Below are 22,091 nucleotides of genomic sequence, written 5' to 3'. Positions count from 1 at the left end.
TTTCAAGAGACAGTTTTATAAAGACAGATATGTTTTAGAGTGGAGGAGTAGCCTAAGCCTAGTGGTTGGAGAAGCAGGCTAAGAACCACAGAAGTCAGTGCTGAAATCCCACTGATTCTCCATTTGACCTTAGGCAAATCACTTCACCTTCCATTGCTTAGGTACAAACTTAAGGGCCCATTTACTAGCTCATGATAAATACCTGAATTTACTGCAGAAAGATTTATCATGGGATTTACTTCCACTGGCAATTAAATTTGGTTTCATATTATTGCACCTGGGGATATCACGCATTCCTGACTTCAGCAGTGTAAAGATAGTTGTACCCATTATCTTTTAAAGATATGGCTCATGATAGTAAAGAAATAGTATGTTGTAAAAATCAAGGACACCCATCCTCACAGTATTCCCACCACTTCCTCACCCATCCTCAATGATCAGCCAGTAAAAAAACAAGAACAAGTAAACCATGGGATCAAGCACAATCACACATACAGTCAAATCATGTTAAAAATAAAAAATACTTAAGTAATTTTTGTGCCATTAGTTCATTACATTGGGAGTAAGAAGTAGTTGTAGCAGTTGCGTTAGAATCCTGGCTGTTGGAGCGTTGTGTAGCATTCTGACCCAGTGTGTGCTACATCAAGGCTCCAGTTTGGTAATGCTGTTTGTGTTTCTTCTACTGCATTCCAGGTGTTAGTGACATCCACAAAAGTGAGTTTTATATTGGGAAAGAGGTAGACTGATAGTTAAATGAATCCAATATTTTAATGCCCTATTCAAAGAAGGGTCTGATCTAAATAGCATTATAAAGGGGGTTTGCATGACTCTTCTGAGATGCCTAGTCACTGTGTTGTTGTTTTTTAGACATAGCCTATGAATAGTTTGCTTGCCAAAGTCATTGGTAGAAATTTTTAAGCTGTAAATTTTGACTAATTGTGTAGTGAATGGGTATATGTTCAATCATTTAAAAAATTATAATAACACATCTGTTTTTCTACATATATATTCTAAAAGCATAGCACTACTGAACTTACTATATTTATTCTGTCTTTTCAAGGACTTCGAATGTTGGTAGAGGAAGCCTCATTGCACTTTGTGTTTCTAATGTCTTTTTCATGCTTCCCTGGCAGTTTGCCCAGTTCGTCCTCTTAACACAGGTAAAATGTTTCATTACTGGTAACCATAATAGAGGAGTTGATGATGGTGTCCTAATAAATTAGCTTTCTAGAACAAATTTGAATGCTTATGAACTGCTGTACTTTCTGACAAATGTTTTGTAGTTTATATATAAGACATATTTGTGCTGCTGATCTACATCTTCTCTTAACCTTATTTATTTTATTTATTTTTTGCATTTGTATCCCACATTTTCCCACCTCTTTGCAGGCTCAATGTGGCTTACAATACATCATGGATACTGGAAATGGGAAGAGTATATACATTTGGTTTTACAGAAGGATTTTGGGTTGCGTGGTCATGAAATATTAGATAGTGGTATTGCAGAATACATTAACATACATTAGGAATACAGTTAGTGGTATAGCAGAAGACATTATAAGACATTAGACGCGTTACGAAGTTTCTGGGTATATTTGGAGATTTTTACATGTTTTGATCTTTGTGGTATATCTTTTCAAAGAGATGAGTCTTTAGTAATTTACGGCAGTTGGCCAGTTTGTTGGTCGCTTTCAAATTGCGTGGTACCGCATTCCAGAGTTGCGTGCTCAAATTGGAGAAGGTAGAGGCATGCATTAATTTGTATTTCAGACCTTTGCAGTTGGGAAAATGAAGATTAAGGAATGTTCGAGAAGATTTTTTTGCATTCCTGGGTGGCAGGTCTGTTAGGTCTGACATATAGGCTGGGGCATCTCCATGGATAATTTTATGAACTAGGGTGCATATTTTGAACGTGATTCGTTAGATGCTGAATAGTAAGTCTAAGACAGCTGTGATGTGAATTAGCCTTCATTTATTCAATGTAAGATTTACAAGTGTAGAAATATTGTAAGTGCTTTGAGTAGTATGCTTTTCATTGAATGGAGAAAATAATCTTATCTATAGATATAAAAACCAGGGGTGTAGCCAGAAGTCCAGTATTATTTTTTTAGGGGGGTGCAGGGTGGGGCTACAGACCATATAAGGGAGCAATTCCCTTACATGGTTTGTAGCCCCGCCCATCGCATCCCAGGATGCAATGGGTGGGGCTGGGCGCCGCCATTTTGCAGCGGCGTTGACTGGAAGAGGAGGGAGGCAGGCTGCGTCCCTCCTCCAACGAAAGGTAGGGGGGCCGGGAGGGGGGTTGTCACCACGGACCACCAGGGATGGAGAACGTTTGGCCGGAGGCGGCCACTTCACAATTTCTGGGGGTTTGGGGGGGGCTGGAGACTCACCGGAACCCCCCCCCCCCCCCGGTCACTGGGGGGGGGGGTGGGAGAGCGTTTGGCCGGAGGTGGCCACTTCACAATGGGGGTTTGGGGGGGCTGGAGACCCACCGGATCTCCAGCCCTCCCTGAACATGGGGGGGGGGGGTGGGATTGTCGGGGGAACAGCCCCCTGTTCGCGTTTGCTTTTGGGGAGAACGGGGGCCTGCCAGCATGCAACTGCATGCTGGACAGGGCTCACCATTCCTCCCCAATGATCCGCAAAGTCTAACGGCTGGCATTGATTTTGCCACGACCAGCGACCCAATCTTTGGCGCGCTGGACGCTGATCATTGGGGATGAATGCGTTAAGCGCTGATTAGCATGCATTTGCAAGCTACTTGCGCTAAGAGCCCTGTTTAGCATGCATTTGCATGCTACTTGCGCTAAGAGCACTCGAGTGCGTTGTTTCAGGCGCTCGAGGGCTCTGATCATGGGTCGGCAGCAAACTCCGGCGCTAGTATGGCATTAACAGCCTCTAGCGCCGGAGTTTGCTTTTGATCATGAGGGCTTGAATGTGGTGTTTTGACCACCTTTAGCAGCAGTAATTTCAATCAAACATCTTCTGTAATTTGATATCGGGCTTTCACATCACTCAATTTGTGCGCCATTGCTAGGACTTGTTTTTAACACCATTTTAAAGTTAATATTTACTGTTTTTGCTGTTCATAATATGCTTTTTGTACCTTATGGGTTGCATACTGGTATCATACTGTTTTTTATGATAGGGGAGGTTGTATCAGATCCATTAGTCCTGCCACTATACCCACTTTATATTGTGGTTACTTCCCACCTTTAGGCTGAGCCTCTTTTTGGCACTTTATGCCTGTTTTTCTCTCTACATTCAGATTGCCCAGAGGCCCTTTGCTAGCTGTTTTCCCTATGCTACCCTCCTGACTCCCTTAACAGAGTTTTCTCTCACATTTTTATTCTTCTCTTCGCCCTGTGTCTCAGATCGCACCTAACAGAGTTTATTCCTTAGTATCATGGAATGTTAAATGGATTGAGACATGTTAAAAAGAAAAACATTTTTTAATCATCTTAAAACATTCAGCCCATCCATCAATTTTTCCAGGAAACTTGTTTGCCCACTCTAACTATTTTTCAGGTTTCTCCTGGATTTCAAAATCTATTGACTCCCCCTGAGTAGGAAGAAAACAGGGTGTCTCAATAATTTACAAATCCAAATTCTGGATCAAAAATTAGATACAGATGGAAGATGGATAATACTCAAGTCAGAACTTTTCTTCTGAACAATTCCTCCTTGTTGACTCCCTGGAATTTTTTATTTCCCTGTTCCAGAATATCTATGATTTTGGATCTCTTCCCCTTTATATAGCTGGAGATTTTAATTTGCTACTCGACATTTGGCTAGACAAACACTTTACTAGTCACCCCACTGTTTCCAAAGCCAATATCACCTTAAACCCTCTTATAAGCCAATTCAATCTTGTTGACCCATGGAAGGCGCTGCACCCAGATGGTAAACATTCACTTACAACTCCATCCTACATTCCAGTTCCTCACGTATAGACTTTTTTTTCTATTTTCTGCATCCTCTCTATCTGAAGTCCTAGATTCTCACATACACACTATGGTGAATTCCGATCATGCACTTGTCAGCCTATCGTTAACTGGCCTTATTTCCAATCCTTCACGCTTTCCTATATGGAGATTTAATATGGGCTTGCTTACTGATGAAAAAATACAGCATCGTCTTCAAAATTTCATAACTGAATTTTTCCAAATCAATAGCACTATAGACTTGGACCCACTAATGGTTTGGGAAGCTTTCAAAGTTACTTTAAGAGGTGAATTGATCTCCATCTTGACCTAGCTCAATAAAGAAAAACAAATCTGAATTACATGATTTAGAGAGGCAAATTAAGGAAATAGAGCATAAACTCCTTCTTGACCTTGATAATTCTCTTTTAAATTCCCTATATTAATTTAAATATTCTTACAGCAGGATTGCAAGTGACAGAGCTCATAAGGGACTATTTGTTCATAAAAACAAACATTTGCTTTAAAGCAACAAAAGAAAATGAATAAAAGTCCAAATTCCTGAATCATATAAAATAACTGTTTATGCAGATGACATATTATGGATCCACCTATCTCCCTACCTCTTTAATATAATTAATGTTTTTCAGTTTACATCATCAGTGGGTCAGAGGTTGGTACAATATTACGAGTAGGACATTGAGTGAATACAATCTTGTTGGTTAGATGCTGTTTTATCTAACCTTCGCTTTAACACTATAGTGTGAGAGGGAGTTAGTTGTTTAATACTTCTGTAGTTCATTGGGAACTAGGAGTAGTGTTTGTTATGTAGCAGTCTTTGGGAAGAGATAAGATTTTAGCCTTTTCCAGAAGCTGAGGTAGTTAGTCTCTAATCTCATGCCCAAAAGGAGTGAGCTCCTTAGTAAGATTCCTGAAACCGGGACGAGTAAGCTAAAAATCTTCTGAATTCAAACTCCCTTGTAGAACAGTGGGGATAAGATAATTGTTCTTTCAGTCTGAGTGGAAAGATGAGATGTTGATCAGTAGTTCAGAGGTAGCGCCTTGAAGAATCTAAAATACTAGACACGTGGCTTTAAACCTAATTCTTTCAGCTATGGGTAACCAATGCAGTTTAGTTAGATATGACTTGACACTAGTGTATCTGTTTAGTTTGTAAATTAATCTTGCTGCTGTGTTCTATATGATTTGTAGCTTAAAATTATGGTCTCTCCCAAACTTACTCCCTTGTTTACTAAGCTACGAGGCAGTTCTGACAGCCTGTTCAAAGTGAATGGACTGTATTGGCATCAGCGCACGGCAGCCACTACTGTGGCTTAGTAAATAGGGGAGTTAATTTTGTGCTTAGCATGACCCTGTTTTATTTCCCAATACTTTTTACAAAAAAGTTGAAAGACTCCTCCCTTCCTTTTTATGGAAATCTAAAACTTCAAGAATTTCCTTATCAATATTAAAAGCACCCAGAGACCATTTTGGTTGTTTTTTTTATTGTATCATAAATCCTTTATTATCCAACAAGGCTGCAGATGGTTAGTTCCGGACTACAGTTCTCCAGCTGGAAGAATCTCCCCTAGCACCATTTCCTCTCTATCTGTTACCTTCCACAGATCTCTCTAACACAAATAAAACCAGTCTTCTTCTTGCAAACAGATTAGAATTAGATAAACATTTAGATAATCCCTACATCAAATTATTCCACGCTTCCATATGGTACAACCCAGGTATCAAAACTAATAATTCTACCTGTTGTTGGAAAGATTGGATTAGTAAAGGTATATGGTCCTTAAATGATATTTGTAATACCTCTACTAAAAATGTTGCCCTTTACCCTTTTGCAAACTAAATTTTTGCTTTCGCCTGCCACCTATTTTCATTGGTTGCAATTACATCATTGTTTAGTCGAATCTAATTTACTCAGTTCATTGCTTAATGAAAAGCCTTCATTAATATGTCTGGTACAATCCCTTTTGGAAAAAGGCCATACTGCGTCGTCCATTTCTAAACTTTTTAAAAATGTTTTATTCAAGGATAAGGACTTTCACTCAATTCTGGGAATTGACTATCAACCACAAACTGGATACAGAGTCTCGAAAACAACTACTACTTACAGTTCTGAAGCCTCTTTCTTCAGCTAATATGCTACAATCAATGCTCTTTTTCTACTACTAAGCTGATTGGATTCCACGCAAACTTCATGTGTCAGGCCTAACTACCTCGAACTACTGTTGGCATTGTAAGCAACAGACCAGAACTCTTCATATGATTTATGAATGTCCTTCAATACAGATCTTCTAGCAATCAATATGGAATACCATAACAGCAATTTTAAGTCCAATTTCTCTATTTCTACATATCGTTATCCTCAAGTCACTAGAAATTATTTGACATTTTAATTACCATATCACAAAAATTCATACTAGCCAATTGGAAAGATGCTAGTCTATTAAACTTTCACTTCTGGTGGCAATCAGTCTTATTCTACTACAAATATGAACTATCTACAGCTACAATAACCGGTGCAGTAAAGAAGATGCATTTGGTATGGTCTTTATTAATGATTATTTAAAATATCCTAAACCTAATTCTTAAGTATGTATTTTATCTCATAAAGTGGTAAGCTTATGGTGACACACTTCAGTCATCTCTTGTTTTTTCTCCCTTACCCCTTCTACATAGGCCTCTGAGTAATTCTGACTTCTCTTCTCATTTATATTTCTCTTTTATGTTTATATTTGCTTTCACTTTTTAACTTGATCAATGTTGGTAGCTTTTTATACCAACTAATATCTTCTTTGTACTACTTGTACTTTTTGTATTCTTAGCATGAAAAAAACAAAAACATTTATTGAGGAAAAAAAAAGAATTGTGTTTGTTAAACATTCCTCATTCAATCTCTCAGATACTTCTTGCTTCCAGAAAGCCTTCCACAGGAAAACGTTAACACCTGAAGTGGAAAAGGTTTTTTCTCTGGTGTGTTTCTATGTCGCTCATCCCTATCTCATGTTCTCTACCTAATTTGTTGGAATCCTCCTCCATCTTTCTAATTCTGGCCTGAAGACTAACTTAGAGTACTTTTGAGTGTCATCAGTTTATTTCATGCTAAACTTGATAATAAACCAATTTGAGTACATCCCTTGATGACTAGATTCATGAAGGGTTTTTATCATACTAAACCTCAAACCGCCTCCAGTGGTATGGGATCTCAGTGTCGTTCTCACTTCTCTCATGAAGCCACCATTCGAACCATTACATCTTGTTCTCTAAAATTCCTATTATTCTCGATAGTTCTTACTTCTGCCAGAAGAGTCAGTGACCTCCAAGTCCCTATGGCAGATCCACCCTACACCAGATTCTAACATGACATGTTTTTACTCTGAACCCACCCCAAATTCCTTCCAAAGGTTGTTTCAGAGTTTCATCTCAATCAATCCATTGTTCTCCCTGTCTTCTTTCTTAGACTGCGTACTACATATCTTGGACTGCAAACGTGCTCTAGCATACTGTCTTGAACGCAAAAAGCCTTTTCGATAATCCTCCCAGCTCTTTGCATCCTTTGTTCCAAACATTAGGAATTCCCATTAGCAAGCATTCAATCTCTGCTTGGGTGGCTGACTGTCCGCCTTACTTTTGAAAGTGATGGGCGCCCATATTTCGACCCAAATCGGGAGATGGGCGCCTTTCTCCGGTGGCGCCCAAATCTGTATAATCGAAAGCCGATTTTGGGCGCCTCCAATTGCAATCTGTCGTGGGAACGAACAAAGTTGACGGGGGCGTGTCGGAGGCGTGGTGAAGGCGGGACTGGGGCGTGTTTATCGGCCGAGCAGAGATGGGCGCCCTCGGCCAATAATGGAAAAAAGAAAAGCGTTTTTAGCGAGAAGTTGGGTCACTTTTTCTGGACCCTTTTTTCTCACAAACAAGTCCCCAAAAAGTGCCCCAATTGCCCAGATGACCACCGGAGGGAATCGGGGATGACCTCCCCTGACTTCCCCAGTGGTCACTAAACCCCTCCCACCAAAAAAAAAAGAACTTTAAAAACTTTTTTTTTCCAGCCTGTATGCCAGCCTCAAATGTCATACCCAGCTCCATCACAGCAGTATGCAGGTCCCTGGAGCAGTTGTTAGTGGGTGCAGTGCACTTCAGGCAGGTGGACCCAGACCCATCCCCCCCCCCCCCACCTGTTACACTTGTGGTGGTAAATGGGAGCCCTCCAACCCGCCCCCAAAACCCCCTGTACCCACATCTAGGTGCCCCCCCTTCAGCCATAAGGGCTATGGTAATGGTGTAGAGTTGTGGGTTTTGGGGGGGATTTGAGGGGCTCTGCACCCAAAGGAAGAGAGCTACGGACTTGGGAGGTATTTTACTTTTTTTTTTTTAATTGTTACAAGTGCCCCCTAGGGTGCCCGGTTGGTGTCCTGGCATGTGAGGGGGACCAGTGCACTACGAATCCTCTCCCCTCCCACGACCAAATGCCTTGGATTTGTTCGTTTTTGAGCTGGGCGCCTTCGGTTTCCATTATCACTGAAAAACGAAACCGCCCAGTTCAAATCCGCACACATCCAATGCATTTGCCCAGCACAAACCGTATTATCGAAAAAAAAGATGGGCGCCCATTTTTTTCGAAAATACGGTCTGTCCAACCCCTTCAAGTACCCGTTTTCGGACATAGACGCCCATGGAGATGGGCGTTCGATTATGCCCCTCTGTATCTCCTACATCTTTTCTCAGACTAAGCTAACCCTTGATGACCATGTCAACAGTCATAATTTGTGAGCTATGGTGTCCTCAGTACCCCATTTCTGTTCTGCCTCTATTCAGGATATTTGCAATGTGGCTACATGGTCTTCTGTTCACACTTTCACAACTCACTACTGTGTGGACCAGTATTCCAGGCAGGATAGCGAGTTGGGGAAGCAGCTCTGCAGAATTTGTTACTGTTTAAAAATCCAACTTCACTCGCTGGCCCATTTTTTTTTTCTACTAGTCTCACTATTTGCTTGACTTTCAAATTATACTTTCCTGTGAGCCTGGTAGCTATTGAGTTCCATTTTTGAGAATATCATGCCTGCTTGTCTTTGGAGAAAGCTAGGTTATTCACCTGTAGCAGATGTTCTCCGAGGACAGCAGGCATATATTCTCACAAGCCACCCACTTCCCCTTGGAATTGTCATCTTAGCTTTAACACTGTACTGCTGGTCCTGCACTTGTGCGCTGGGTGGAAAGGTATCCATGCATGCGCAGTGGGGGCACTGCCTTAAAGACTTAAAGTGTAGTAGTACACTTTGGCAGTGTCTGCACCGGGCTTCATTGGATGACATCACCCATTTGTGATAATGTATGCCTGGTGTCCTCAGAGAACACCTGCTACAGTTGAGTAATCTAGCTTTATCTGGACTATGGCTCCTAGTGGAGTAGTAATTTGGACTGTCGGTTCCCTACAGTCTTTGAGGGGAAAAGCTCAAATGTAAAACTGGGTCCTAAAAGGAATTAAGTTTTGGGTTGTCTTCCTTGTTTTGTTAATAAATAGCAAAATGGGAAAAAGGATTTTGTCTAGCAAACATTTCTTGCCCATTTGTGTTTTTTTCCCTTTCCCTAGCTAGTGAGTCTCACTTCTGCTATTTCAGTGTGTTATTTATCTTCAGTTGCCTGTATTTTCTGAAGACAACCATTCACCATTTGCACATGCCTATCCACTGCATTCTTAGTCCTCCTGCTTTTGCAATTGCTCTCTCCCTAGCAAGTTAAATAAGTGGGACTGGGGGTAACAAGTGGGCCACTTTAATATGGTAACTACTGCTCCAGGGCAATGAAAAGCCTTTGCTTTTTCAGTAATGGGCTGACAGTTTTCATTTGGTGCTAAATGTGGTCACATAACTCCTCTTGTGTGACTGAAAAGCTGCAGTCTTCAGAAAACACCTCCTTCAGGTAAGCATTTTGCTTTATTCCAAAAATATGAATATTTATTTTTAAAAATACGTTGTTATAAGAAATAAAGTGTGGAAGTAAGACTAAGGAAACAGGGTGTATGGAGATGGATTTTAGAAAGGATGTACAAGTCGCAATTTAGATGTCCGTGTCGGGTCATGTCAAGTTCTACTAGTATTTTAGAACAGGATCTGACGATTAGAATCTGTTCCAAAATACATCCAGGAATGGGCATGAACATCCAGTTTGCAAGCATCAGCGTCTGGCACATGTGTATTTCGATATTTCAGAACATACGTGTATATATCAGCCATTTCTGAAGCTGTCACAGAGCCCGATATCCTTTGTCAGGATCGCTTTGGGAGGGGGAGGGGGGGACACTGAGATTAAAGAGGCGATCACCCTAACCCCACCAGTGGAATGCTGCACTCTTTCTCTAGTCTACACATTCCTGGAAGTAAGTGTAAATTTTGACGTTGATGTGCATTGCCATTCTGAAATGGGTAATGCAAGTATATTTTTGGACCCACCCTATTCTCACCCAGAACACGCCCAGACCACACCTCTTTGCCATATGCATATATTCAAGTCTCAGACTTCATACCTCCAGCTTTCTAAAATTGGAATTTAGAAGTGTATACATTATACATGTCTAAATGCCAGCTTCTTCACGTCCAAATCGTGAATAGGGCTTCTGAAATGGCCGCATTAATATATTGTTAAACAGCTGTGTCAAAATAACTCTCTTCACCAATGAGGTGGAGTTGACATCTTAGGGCCTCTTTTATCAAGCGTACTAGCGGTTCCCATGTGGCAATGCCGATAGAGTCCATTCAAAATGAATGGGCTTTGTCGGCATTACTGCACCGGGAGCCGCTAGCGCAGCTTAATAAGACACCCTAACTTTGTATGTAAGCTAGGTTTAGTATATTTGCATTGTATGAGTTCTCAATCTTCAAATCATTTGTAATTTTGTATGCTTTTCTTTGTCTTTTATTACAGATAGCATCATTATTTGTTCTATATGTTTTGGGTTATATTGACTCATTGAAATTGCAGAAGATCCTTTATACACATATGGTAAAGATATTTTTTTCTTTCTTTCTATAAAAGAATTAGTCTTCATAAGTCCTTTACTGCAATTATTAGTTTTGAATCTCTAGCAAGTAATTTTTTTCTTTCGTTGATGAACAAATTACTCCCAAAAATTAAACAGAAATAAGTCTCAGCATATTACTTCTCTGCCTATATCTGTGTAAATAATGGTTTTTAGCTCATCTAGAAAAGTTGAATAAGTTAAAATACTGCTCACCACTGTATATTGATGAGGTATGACCCTAAATGGCTTCTAAAGGAGAATTAAATAGTCATGCAAAAGTTACTAAATTCAAGTTTCTGTGCTTGAAACAACCAGGAGACAGACTCCTAGTACCAAATAAAGGACCCTGTTTACTAAGCTGCGCTGTAGGCACACTAACTTTATAGCGCACGCTGATTCTAGCGAACCCCTATATTCTTATGGGTGTCTTTAACATTATCATGTGCTAATTTTTAGCGTGCTCTAAAAAGTTAGCACGCCTACAGCTTGGCCCAAAATAACTTTTTACATGAAGATGTATTTTAGTACTCTACACTTAAATTTCTGAGCTTGAAACAACCAGGAGACAGACTCCTAGTATCAAATAAAGGGCCCTGTTTGCTAAGCTGCACTGTAGGCATGCTAACGTTTTAGCAAACACTAAAAATTAGTGTACGCTAATGCTAGAGACACCTCTATATTCCTATGGGTGTCTTTAGCATTAATGCACACTAATTTTTAGCGTGCGCTAAAAAGTTAGCGCACCTATAGCGATGCTTAGTAAACGGTCCAAAATAACTTTTTACATGAAGATATATTTTAGTATACACTCATGAGAGGTATTTAAATCTGTTAATATTTTAAACTGGGCTTAAGTACTTCTTTAAAACTGTGTTTATTCCATCTAAGAATTATTAAATTGCATTAGGTTGATTACCTTTCAGTCTCAATTCTCCCCTCCCAAAGTAAAGTATTGATTGGTTGTTACTACTTTTAAGTTGGCCTCACTTTTAAGATTGCTTTTGAAAGTTATCTCTCTAAGGGGCCGATTTACTAAAGGATGTTAAGCCCTTAACCCGGCGTTAGCGCATGAAAACAGCTTCAGCAAAATGTGTTAGTGTTTTGTAGTATTTTACTTGTTTTTGCGCACTCAGCACACATTATCTATGTTGTAAATATATTTTTGTAGCGGAGGAATATTAGGGGTGAAGAATGGGCATTCCTGTGCTATCTGGCTAGGGCATTCTGATTACTGTGTGCTAACTGGATAATGCAGACTTAATGTGGGAGCCCTTAACACTTTCTAAATATGAGGCAGTAAGTGCTCCCACATTAATTTTTTGCAGATCTCGTACACAAATGGCAACATTAGTGTATGACCTGCAAATAAAAGAAAATTTTAAAAGCCCTAAAAAGCGGTGCATTAAATCTGGTCATAAAACACGGAAAACTCTGTGGTACAATGTCTTAAGCCCAGATTTCAGCATACTTTAGTAAAAGGGCCTGTAAATGATCTAAATTACTGGTAAACCTTACTTTAAAAAATCTTCCTTTAGTTTCAGCAGAAGGTTCTTATGTTGACAATCTCGTTTTTATAGATATGTGGAAGATATATTTTGTACTAATAATATGGCAATTAGGCAGGTTAGACACATAACCATATATGTGGGTGCCTGTTAACATAAAAGCAGCATATGTGGCTTTCAAAAATAGCCTACCCAAAAACTTCCCCACAAAATTACCTGTACTCCAAGGCAGATGTAACTTTCCCAGATTAGTTAAGTGCTTATGCACACGTTTGATAAGATACACAAATCTGTACACCCCAGTACCACCCTTTCTCCATCTCTGGGAATGTCTACACAATCGGGGGGGGGGGGGGGGGGGGGGGAGAGGAAGGGTAATTTCATATCAACGTGCCTAGAAAGTATTTCAGTAAAGCATCTGTTGTATCTTTTATAACGGTCATCAGCTTAGTTCTGATAACAGTATCCCAAAATGTAATTGGAAAATTAGACTTCAAACCAAAAGTCTCTTGCCACTGTTAAAGCCTTTAAAATTATGGTTCCATATCATCATGCTGATCAATCCATAGACTGGTGGCTTGTGTCCATCTACCAGCAGGTGGAGATAGAGAGCAAACTTTTGCCTCCCTATATGTGGTCATGTGCTGCCGGAAACTCCTCTGTATGTTCTCTATCTCAGCAGGTGGTGGTCACACACAGCAGCAGCTCTGGCTAGGCCTCCAAGCCTAATTTTTAGGTTTTGTTGAGTGCCTGGGGTTGAGGGCTCTTCTTGAGCAAGTGCAAACCTGGTGGCGCCAGGTCCCTCCTTTTCTCCCCCCTCCCGCTGGCTCCGTTTAAAAAAAAAAAAAAAATTTTGAACGTCCTTAAAGGCGTTTATTTCGATGTTTATTTAAACGTTTATTGCAGCTACTCACTGGGACACCAGGTCGTTACAGCTCGGAGCGGAAAGCAGGTAATTTTTACCTTTTTATAGCGGGCAGGGGGTTCCCCGATTGATCTCCACGTGGCCTATGGCGTCGGAGGGCGAGGGCGCAAAGAGTCGCTCCCCGGATCGCTTGTGCGCTTCTAGAGGGGATGCGGGGGTCTTAAAGTCTGATTCACCCTTGTTGGGTGACAGTTTCGTGACCGATGAGTGTCCCGGTCCTTCCTCCGGTGTGGCGGTTTTTCCCGCCATAAACGCCCATCCCCCGCTGCTCGCCTCCGCCATCTTGGCCGGCCACGCGGCTCGGACGGCTTCTTCTTGGGCCGCCCTTGAGGTGGGAGACGTTAATGCCATGAACGCCCTTAATTTGGGCGACGGCACAAAAGCGGCTAAACTTAAGCGCCGTTCTTCCCGCGCGGCTCCTTCGCGGAGTGTCGCGCCGGACGCCATTTTGGATGCGCAGCATGTCTCTCCCCCGCTCTTGCGAGCGCCGGTTGAGGGTGCGTCTAGGGCTGTAGCCCAGGCTGCGGAAGTGCACAGTCTGGGGGGTTTCTCCCCCGAGTTTGTTTTGCTGCTGCATCAGGCCTTCCTTATGCAAAACGCTGCCCCTGCTTCCTCGTCTGGTAAAGAGGTTGAGGCCCCCGGAGGTAAACGCCCTCGGGTTGATTCCCAGGCCTTGGAGGACTTTGTCTCCTCCGATGTAGATGAGGGCAGCGTTTCTGAGTTCTCCCAACGGTCCTTTGCGGATTCCTTGGAGGAGACGGATCCCCGCTCGGATGGAGCGGATGACCCCTCTGCAGCGCGGCTCTTTAGCTCAGAGGATTTGCCCAACCTGTTAGTGCAGGCCATGGGCATTTTGAAGATTTCCTCTCCGGAGGACGTCTCTCCCTCAGCCCCTGTTGGTTCTGCCATTATGCTGGGGACGAAGTGCCCGCCTAGAACCTTCCACGTGCATGATGCTATGCACACCTTAATTTCGGCTCAATGGGATGTCCCGGAAGCGAGCCTTAAAGTGGCTAGGGCTATGTCCCGCCTCTATCCTTTGCCTGAAAGTGAACGTGAGGCCTATCTGTGGCCTACCGTGGATTCTTTAATCACTGCGTTGACTAAGAAAACGGCGTTGCCGGTGGAAGGTGGCACGGCCCTAAAGGACGCCCAAGACAGAAGATTGGAGGCGGCCTTAAGGTCGTCCTTTGAGGCGGCTGCTTTAAGTTTGCAGGCCTCAGTTTGCGGCTCCTATGTGGCCAGGGCATGCCTGACTATGGTGCAGCGGGCTTCCCCCTCGGATCATTCCTTGAGGGCTGATTGGCCGGCCCTGGAATCGGGCTTGGCCTATTTGGCAGACTTGCTGTATGATGTCTTGAGGGCCTCAGCTAAAGGCATGGCTCAGACAATCTCTGCGCGGCGGTGGCTTTGGCTGAAGCATTGGTCTGCTGACCACGCCTCTAAATCCCGCCTGGCTAAATTGCCGTTTAAAGGCAAGCTGCTCTTTGGGGTCGAGCTGGACAAAATCGTGACCGATCTCGGCACGTCTAAGGGCAAGAAGTTACCAGAGGTCAGGGCTCAGGCTAGTACTCGCCCCGGTACCTCCAGAGGACGGTTTCAGGAAGCCCGTTGGTACCGCCCGGGCAGGTCGGGCTCCTCTGCCTCCTCTTCCTTCAAGAGGAACTTCTCCCCCAAGCAGCATTCCTTTCGCAGAGACCGCCGTCCCGGAGGTGCTCCCTCCGGTCCTCCCCCAGGGTCTCGTACCCAATGACGGGGCCTTGGTCCACCCCCCAGTGCAGATTGGAGGACGGCTGTCCTCGTTTCTGGGCGAGTGGACCACAATAACTTCAGACGCTTGGGTGCTGGAAGTCATCAGAGACGGCTACAAGCTAGAGTTCTGCCGACCCTTAAGAGACGGGTTTGTACTCTCTCCCTGCAAGTCTCCGGTCAAAGCTGTGGCAGTGCAGCAGACCTTGGACAATCTGATCCGCCTGGGTGCGGTCGTTCCGGTGCCAGAAAATCAGCTTGGCAAGGGACGTTACTCCATTTACTTTGTGGTACCAAAGAAAGGAGGTTCTGTACGGCCTATCCTCGACCTCAAAGGGGTCAATCGGGCCTTGAAAGTTCGGCACTTTCGCATGGAGACTCTCCGCTCTGTTATAGCGGCAGTGAAGGCAGGGGAGTACCTGGCATCCTTGGACATCAAGGAAGCGTACTTGCATATTCCCATCTGGCCTCCTCATCAACGCTTTCTGCGTTTTGCAGTACTGGGCCGACACTTCCAGTTCAGAGCCCTCCCGTTTGGGTTGGCTACTGCTCCGCGGACCTTCTCCAAAGTAATGGTGGTCATCGCGGCCTTCCTGAGGAAGGAAGGAGTACAAGTCCATCCTTATCTGGACGACTGGTTGATCCGAGCCCCCTCTTATGCAGAGTGCGGCAAAGCTGTGAACCGGGTGGTTGCTCTTTTGAGCTCCCTGGGGTGGATCATCAACTGGGAGAAAAGCCAGCTGCGCCCAACTCAGTCCCTGGAGTATCTGGGAGTTCGATTCGACACCCAAGTGGGCAGAGTGTTCCTGCCAGACAATTGGATTGTCAAGCTTCAGGCTCAGGTGGACCAGTTCCTAGTAGCCTCTCCTCTTCGGGCTTGGGACTATGTGCAGCTGTTGGGCTCTATGACGGCCACGATGGAAGTAGTGCCCTGGGCCAGGGCTCATATGAGACCACTACAACACTCTCTGCTGCAGCGCTGGACTCCGATGTCGGAGGATTATGCTGTGCGCCTTCCCTTGGACCCAGCAGTGCGCAAGGCGCTGAGCTGGTGGACGCAGACAGACAAGTTGTCTGCAGGAATGCCTCTGGTGACCCCGGAGTGGATTGTCGTCACGATGGACGCCTCTTTGTCGGGCTGGGGAGCCCACTGCTTGGGAAGGACAGCGCAGGGGCTCTGGTCTCCTGCAGAGGCAAAGTGGTCTATCAACCTCCTGGAACTCAGAGCCATTCGGTTGGCGCTTTTGGAGTTCATCCCGGTACTGGCGTTGAAGCCAGTACGGGTCCTGTCGGACAATGCCACGGCTGTGGCCTATGTCAACCGCCAGGGAGGTACCAAGAGCGCCCCTCTAGCCAAGGAGGCCATGAATCTATGCCAGTGGGCGGAAGCGAACCTGGAACAGCTGTCAGCGGCCCACATTGCCGGAGTCATGAATGTCAAGGCGGACTTTCTCAGTCGGCATACCTTGGAGCCCGGAGAGTGGCAGCTATCTGCTCAGGCGTTCTTGGGCATCACGAAGCGCTGGGGCCAGCCGAGCCTAGATCTGATGGCGTCATCGGCCAATTGCCAAGTGCCGCGCTTTTTCAGCAGAGGACGGGACCCTTGATCCCTGGGAGTAGATGCTCTTCTCCAACAGTGGCCGACACAAGAGCTCCTCTATGTGTTCCCGCCCTGGCCCATGTTGGGCAGGGTGCTAGACCGGGTGGCAAAGCATCCGGGCCGGATAATCCTGGTGGGTCCGGATTGGCCCAGACGTTCCTGGTATGCGGACTTGATCAGGCTCTCAGTCGACGATCCTCTGCGGCTGCCAGTGGAGCAGGGTCTGTTACATCAGGGTCCCGTGGTGATGGAGGATCCCTCCCCCTTTGGTCTTACGGCCTGGCTATTGAGCGGCAGCGTCTGAGGAAGAAGGGCTTCTCAGACAAGGTCATCGCCACTATGCTGAGAGCGAGGAAGCGCTCTACTTCTACTGCTTACGCCAGGGTTTGGCGTACCTTTGCAGCGTGGTGTGAAGCAGGCTCATGTTCTCCATTCACTGCTCCAATTTCTTCAGTGTTGGCATTCCTGCAAGAAGGTCTGGAGAAAGGCCTGTCGCTCGGTTCCCTTAAAGTCCAGGTAGCGGCCCTGGCTTGCTTCAGGGGCACCTGAAGGGTGCTTCCCTGGCTTCGCAGCCAGATGTGGTGCGTTTTCTCAAGGGAGTTAATCACCTGCGCCCTCCTCTGCACTCGATGGTGCCTGCGTGGAATCTCAACCTGGTGCTAAGAGCATTACAGAAGCCGCCTTTTGAACCCTTGTCGAGGGCATCTCTGAAAGACCTGACGTTGAAAGCAGTCTTTTTGGTGGCTATCACTTCTGCCAGAAGAGTTTCCGAGCTCCAGGCACTCTCATGTCGAGAGCCTTTTCTGCAGTTCACTGAGGCAGGAGTGACTATTCGCACAGTGCCTTCCTTCCTGCCCAAGATTGTTTCTCGCTTCCATGTGAATCAGCAGCTCTGTCTCCCTTCCTTTCGTAGGGAGGACTACCCAGAGGAATACTCTGCTCTTAAATATCTGGATGCGAGACGAGTCATCATCAGATATTTGGAAGTGACCAATGATTTCCGGAAGTCGGATCATCTGTTTGTCCTGTTTGCAGGTCCTCGTAAGGGTCTGCAGGCTGCTAAGCCTACAGTGGCAAGATGGGTCAAGGAAGCCATTGCAGCGGCTTATGTGGCCGCGGGGAAGGTGCCGCCTATCCAGCTGAAGGCTCACTCCACTAGAGCTCAGGCGGCCTCGATGGCAGAGGCCGGCTCCGTCTCCTTGGAAGAGATATGCAAGGCGGCAACTTGGGCATTGGCCCATACATTCTCCAAGCATTACCGCTTGACTGTGGCGGCACGGGCGGAGGCCCGGTTTGGAGCTTCAGTGTTGAGGTCAGGGATTTCAATGTCCCGCCCTGGGTGAGTACTGCTTCGGTACATCCCACCAGTCTATGGATTGATCAGCATGATGATATGGAAGGTAAAATTATGTATCATACCTGATAATTTTCTTTCCATTAATCATAGCTGATCAATCCATAGTCCCTCCCAGATATCTGTATTGTTTATATTCTGGTTGCATTTCAGGTTCAAATTTAGTCTTCAGTTCCTGTTCAGGAGGACTTCGTGTTCAAGTTTTTCAATGGATTCTTCAAGAGTTGAGACGAGTTTGTGTTACAGTGAGCTGCTGCATTCCTCTCCCCTCCGTTTTACGGGGCTGGATTGAGACTTAAATTCTGCCGGCACTCCCTCCCGCTTCGTGCGGCTGTAGGGCAGCTTTGTACCCTTCCCGCTTCGGCGGTGTTAGGGTCAGTCAGCTCCTCCCGCGGTTGCGGTTGCAGGATAAGCCAGATCCCCCCGCATCGGCGGGTGTGGTGTCCCTCCCCCGCTCCGCGGGGATGAGCTGGACGGATTCCCCTCCCCCACTTTTGTGGGGATGAGCTGGGTTAATTCCTTTCCCCCGTTTCGGCGGTGGTGAGCTGGGCAGAGTGTCCCTTTGTGGGTGTAATTCTCTAAGTGCTGAGACCTGCGGATGGAGCTTTAATATCGACATACTGAGGAGTTTCCGGCAGCACATGACCACATATAGGGAGGCAAAAGTTTGCTCTCTATCTCCACCTGCTGGTAGATGGACACAACCCACCAGTCTATGGATTGATCAGCTATGATTAATGGAAAGAAAATTATCAGGTATGATACATAATTTTACCTTTCATCATCAGTCCATGTTCTTAAATTTTATGTGCCAAATCCAACTAGTATCTTTAATATATTCATGATTGCTTGAATAACTCTTAAAAAAAATCTTTTAGTATAAATTATATCTTCAAATTAACACCTGATAACCTCTCTCGCTCTCCAAAGTTCAGAATCCAGGTTCCAACATGGCAGCGTGTTTCAAATTTGATCTGCATCAAGAAACAAACTTCAGACTACATCTATCAATTTTCTCTATATGCATCCTGAAAAAGATGGTAGGATCTTACATATTCTCACATGACTCATTTAACCAATCAAATTGCTGCACACCATGCTTAAGTTCCACCAGTTATCAAATGAGAGACATCATTCTAGTTCTGAATTCAATCCATAGGCCTGCAAGGAGTGTAGTTTAAAAATCCACATCTGTTCTTCATAATTGTTCATCTGAGCTGGCCTCGCCACGCAGGTCATCTTGTACATAATAATTGTCTAGCATATTTCTTCAAGTCCATGTTGCTTTTCCAGCCATTGATCTTCCATCGGGACTGATCTATTCTTGGTGCATAGTCATCAAGGATGTTTGTTCAGTCTGAGTCTCACAAATCTCAACATCCAACCCATGTGAACCAGGGACATAAAATCAGATGAATCACAAATTCTGAGTTTCAGATGGTACAAGACTTTACTTTTCACTTTCACATTTAACTGATTTAACCAAATATGAGAGAGAGAAGTACATGTATAGATGGGATAATATTTTATTTATTTATTACATTTGTATCCCACATTTTCCCACCTGTTTGCAGGCTCAATGTGGCTTACATAGTACCATAAAGGCGTTCGCCAATTCCGGTATGAGCAAATACAAAGTGATGTTGTGGTAGAATAAGGTTCATGTGTAACGGACACATTAGGGAATCGTAGAGTGGAAGAGTTATTTTATGTCCATTACGAGCTTTGGTTTTGTTGTGTTGCAGGGTTCAGGCTTTTAAGTTGGGTCGGTAGGATATGCCTTTTTGAACAGGTTAGTTTTTAGTGATTTCCGGCATTTTCGGTGGTCATATGTTGTTTTCACGGCTTTTGGTAATGCGTTCCTGTTATTGCCTTCAATTGTTAGAAGAATTTGTTTGTCACAAGTATCAAAAACTAGAGACTGACTGCCTTCTGTGAGTCATTATGCATGCAGCTGTTGTCAGTGTTGCTCTTCTATCTTAGAGGGAGAACAATGGCAGCAACCAAACACTAATGTAAAAGTGCAAGCAAAGTCCTTTACCAGCTGTACTTTAGAATCTCTAATTTATGTAATTTTGAGGCTTATTTTCGAAATAGAAAAATGTCCAAAAAGCTGCACAAAGTGGCAGATGGAGGTTTTTGTGTCCAAATTGCTATTTTTGAAACACTTTTTTAGACATTTTTCTATGCAGTTCGTCTGCAGTATGTCCAGATCACAAGGGGGCATGTTGGGGGTGAGATTTGGGCATTCCTATGACTTGATCGTTTCTGTGCCATAATGGAACAAAGCAAAAATGTCCAAGTTAGATGTTTTGGTATAAACCTGTTTCAATCATGACTGAGTGACAAAGAGTTGCCCTAAAATACCATTGCAGGGATTAAGGCATGACCTCCCCCCCCCCCCCCCTTTACTCTCCCAGTGGTCACTGACTCCCTCCCACCCCCCAAATGATGTGAAAGAAACAGTAAATACCAGCCTCTATGACAGTGTCAGATATTATGTCCAGTCCTATTAGAACAGCAAGCAGGTCCCTAGAGTAGTCTAGTGGTCCCACTGTACAGAAGGGGACCCTGACCCATATCTCACTCTAACTCCTGATAGAAAATGTGAGCCCTCCAAAATCTACTGTACCCTTATATAGGTGACACCTGCAAGCATAAGGGCTATTGTAGTGGTGTATAGTTGGGTACAGTAGTTTTTGCTGGGTTTTGGAGGGCTCCCCATACAGTATAAGGGGTGATGTACCTGAGACCTTTAATGTGAAGTGCACTGCAGCACCCTCTATGGTTCCCCACTGCTCTGCTAGGATGTCTCTGTGGCCAGTCTTCAAAGAATTCTGCCCCCCCTCCCCCAATATGTCCCAATGACTTGTTTTTGTGTATTTTTCCCTTGGAACTTTTTTTTTTTTAATGGTCACAAAAGAAAAAGGCACTGAGCACAAAATGTCTAGGAAATGGCCATTTTTGAAACAAAAAGATAGACTTTTTCTGGTTCGAAAATTGCTATGTTCGCCATCAAGATGTATGAGACTCAAATTAAATGATCATCGTTGCCGGCTACATGTTAATAATAGATTATCCTCATTGGTGGATCATTGGTTTGAGAAACAAAATGGACTGGAAGGAATATATTGGAGAATTATGGATTATATATGGGATGACTGGTGTGGAAAGGGATAAGACATATTAGCTTAATTATCAGGAACAAATGTGAATTTCTTATATTGTCGTCCTTGAAACTCTATGGATTGAACTGATCGTTAGAATGGATCCTCCTCATTTGATAATTGTTGCCATTTAAGTGAGCATGGGATTCAGCAGTTTGGTTAAATGAGTCATGTGAAAATACATAAGAAACTATCACCATTTTTCTTATAATGCATATGGAGAAAGTGGATAGATGGAGACAAGTTTCTTTTTCCTGATGCAGATCCAGTTTGAAACCTATCATGTTGGAACCTGGATTCTGAACTTTGGGGAGACAAAGGTTATAGGGGTGTGCAGGCCAAGAATTTGTGTGTGTTTCTCATCTCATATACATTAATTTTCTTTTTATTCTTTTTTTTTCATGATGGAAGCTCTGGTGCTTATTTCTAAAAGCACTGTTTTTGTTGTAGACATTCATGAACTGGAACTTAGATGTCTAAATTGCATGGACCTCCAAATTCTGATTTTGCAAAGCCAGGACATGAATGTCTAAAACTGCAGAACATTCATCTGGTGTGTTTTGGGTGAGACTTGGGCAGGAGTGGAGGAGTGGCCTAGTGGTTAGAGTGGCGGACTTTGGTCCTGGGGAACTGAGGAACTGAGTTTGATTCCCACTTCAGGCACAGGCAGCTCCTTGTGACTCTGGGCAAGTCACTTAACCCTCCATTGCCCCATGTAAGCCGCATTGAGCCTGCCATGAGTGGTAAAACGCGGGGTACAAATGTAACAAAAATAAATAAAATAAATGTTCAATTGAGAATGTCACAAATGGGCATCCATCTCACA

At 44.1% G+C, this 22,091-nt stretch overlaps 1 protein-coding gene across 1 annotated transcript in view; it reads left to right on the top strand.

The window, feature by feature from the left end:
- DPY19L1 (dpy-19 like C-mannosyltransferase 1) overlaps window positions 1–22,091 on the top strand; it is a 286,868-nt gene that overhangs the window by 104,716 nt on the left and 160,061 nt on the right. The window contains exons 9-10 of the mRNA XM_030204533.1: window positions 1,061–1,160; window positions 10,869–10,946. Coding sequence (XP_030060393.1) covers window positions 1,061–1,160; window positions 10,869–10,946 — 178 coding nt within the window. The remainder of the gene's footprint in view (window positions 1–1,060; window positions 1,161–10,868; window positions 10,947–22,091) is intronic.

Source organism: Microcaecilia unicolor, chromosome 1 (genome assembly GCF_901765095.1).
Source record: "Microcaecilia unicolor chromosome 1, aMicUni1.1, whole genome shotgun sequence".
Lineage (NCBI taxonomy): Eukaryota > Metazoa > Chordata > Amphibia > Gymnophiona > Siphonopidae > Microcaecilia > Microcaecilia unicolor.
Note: the sequence above shows the minus strand (reverse complement) of the source record. Positions and strands in the feature narration are given on the sequence as shown.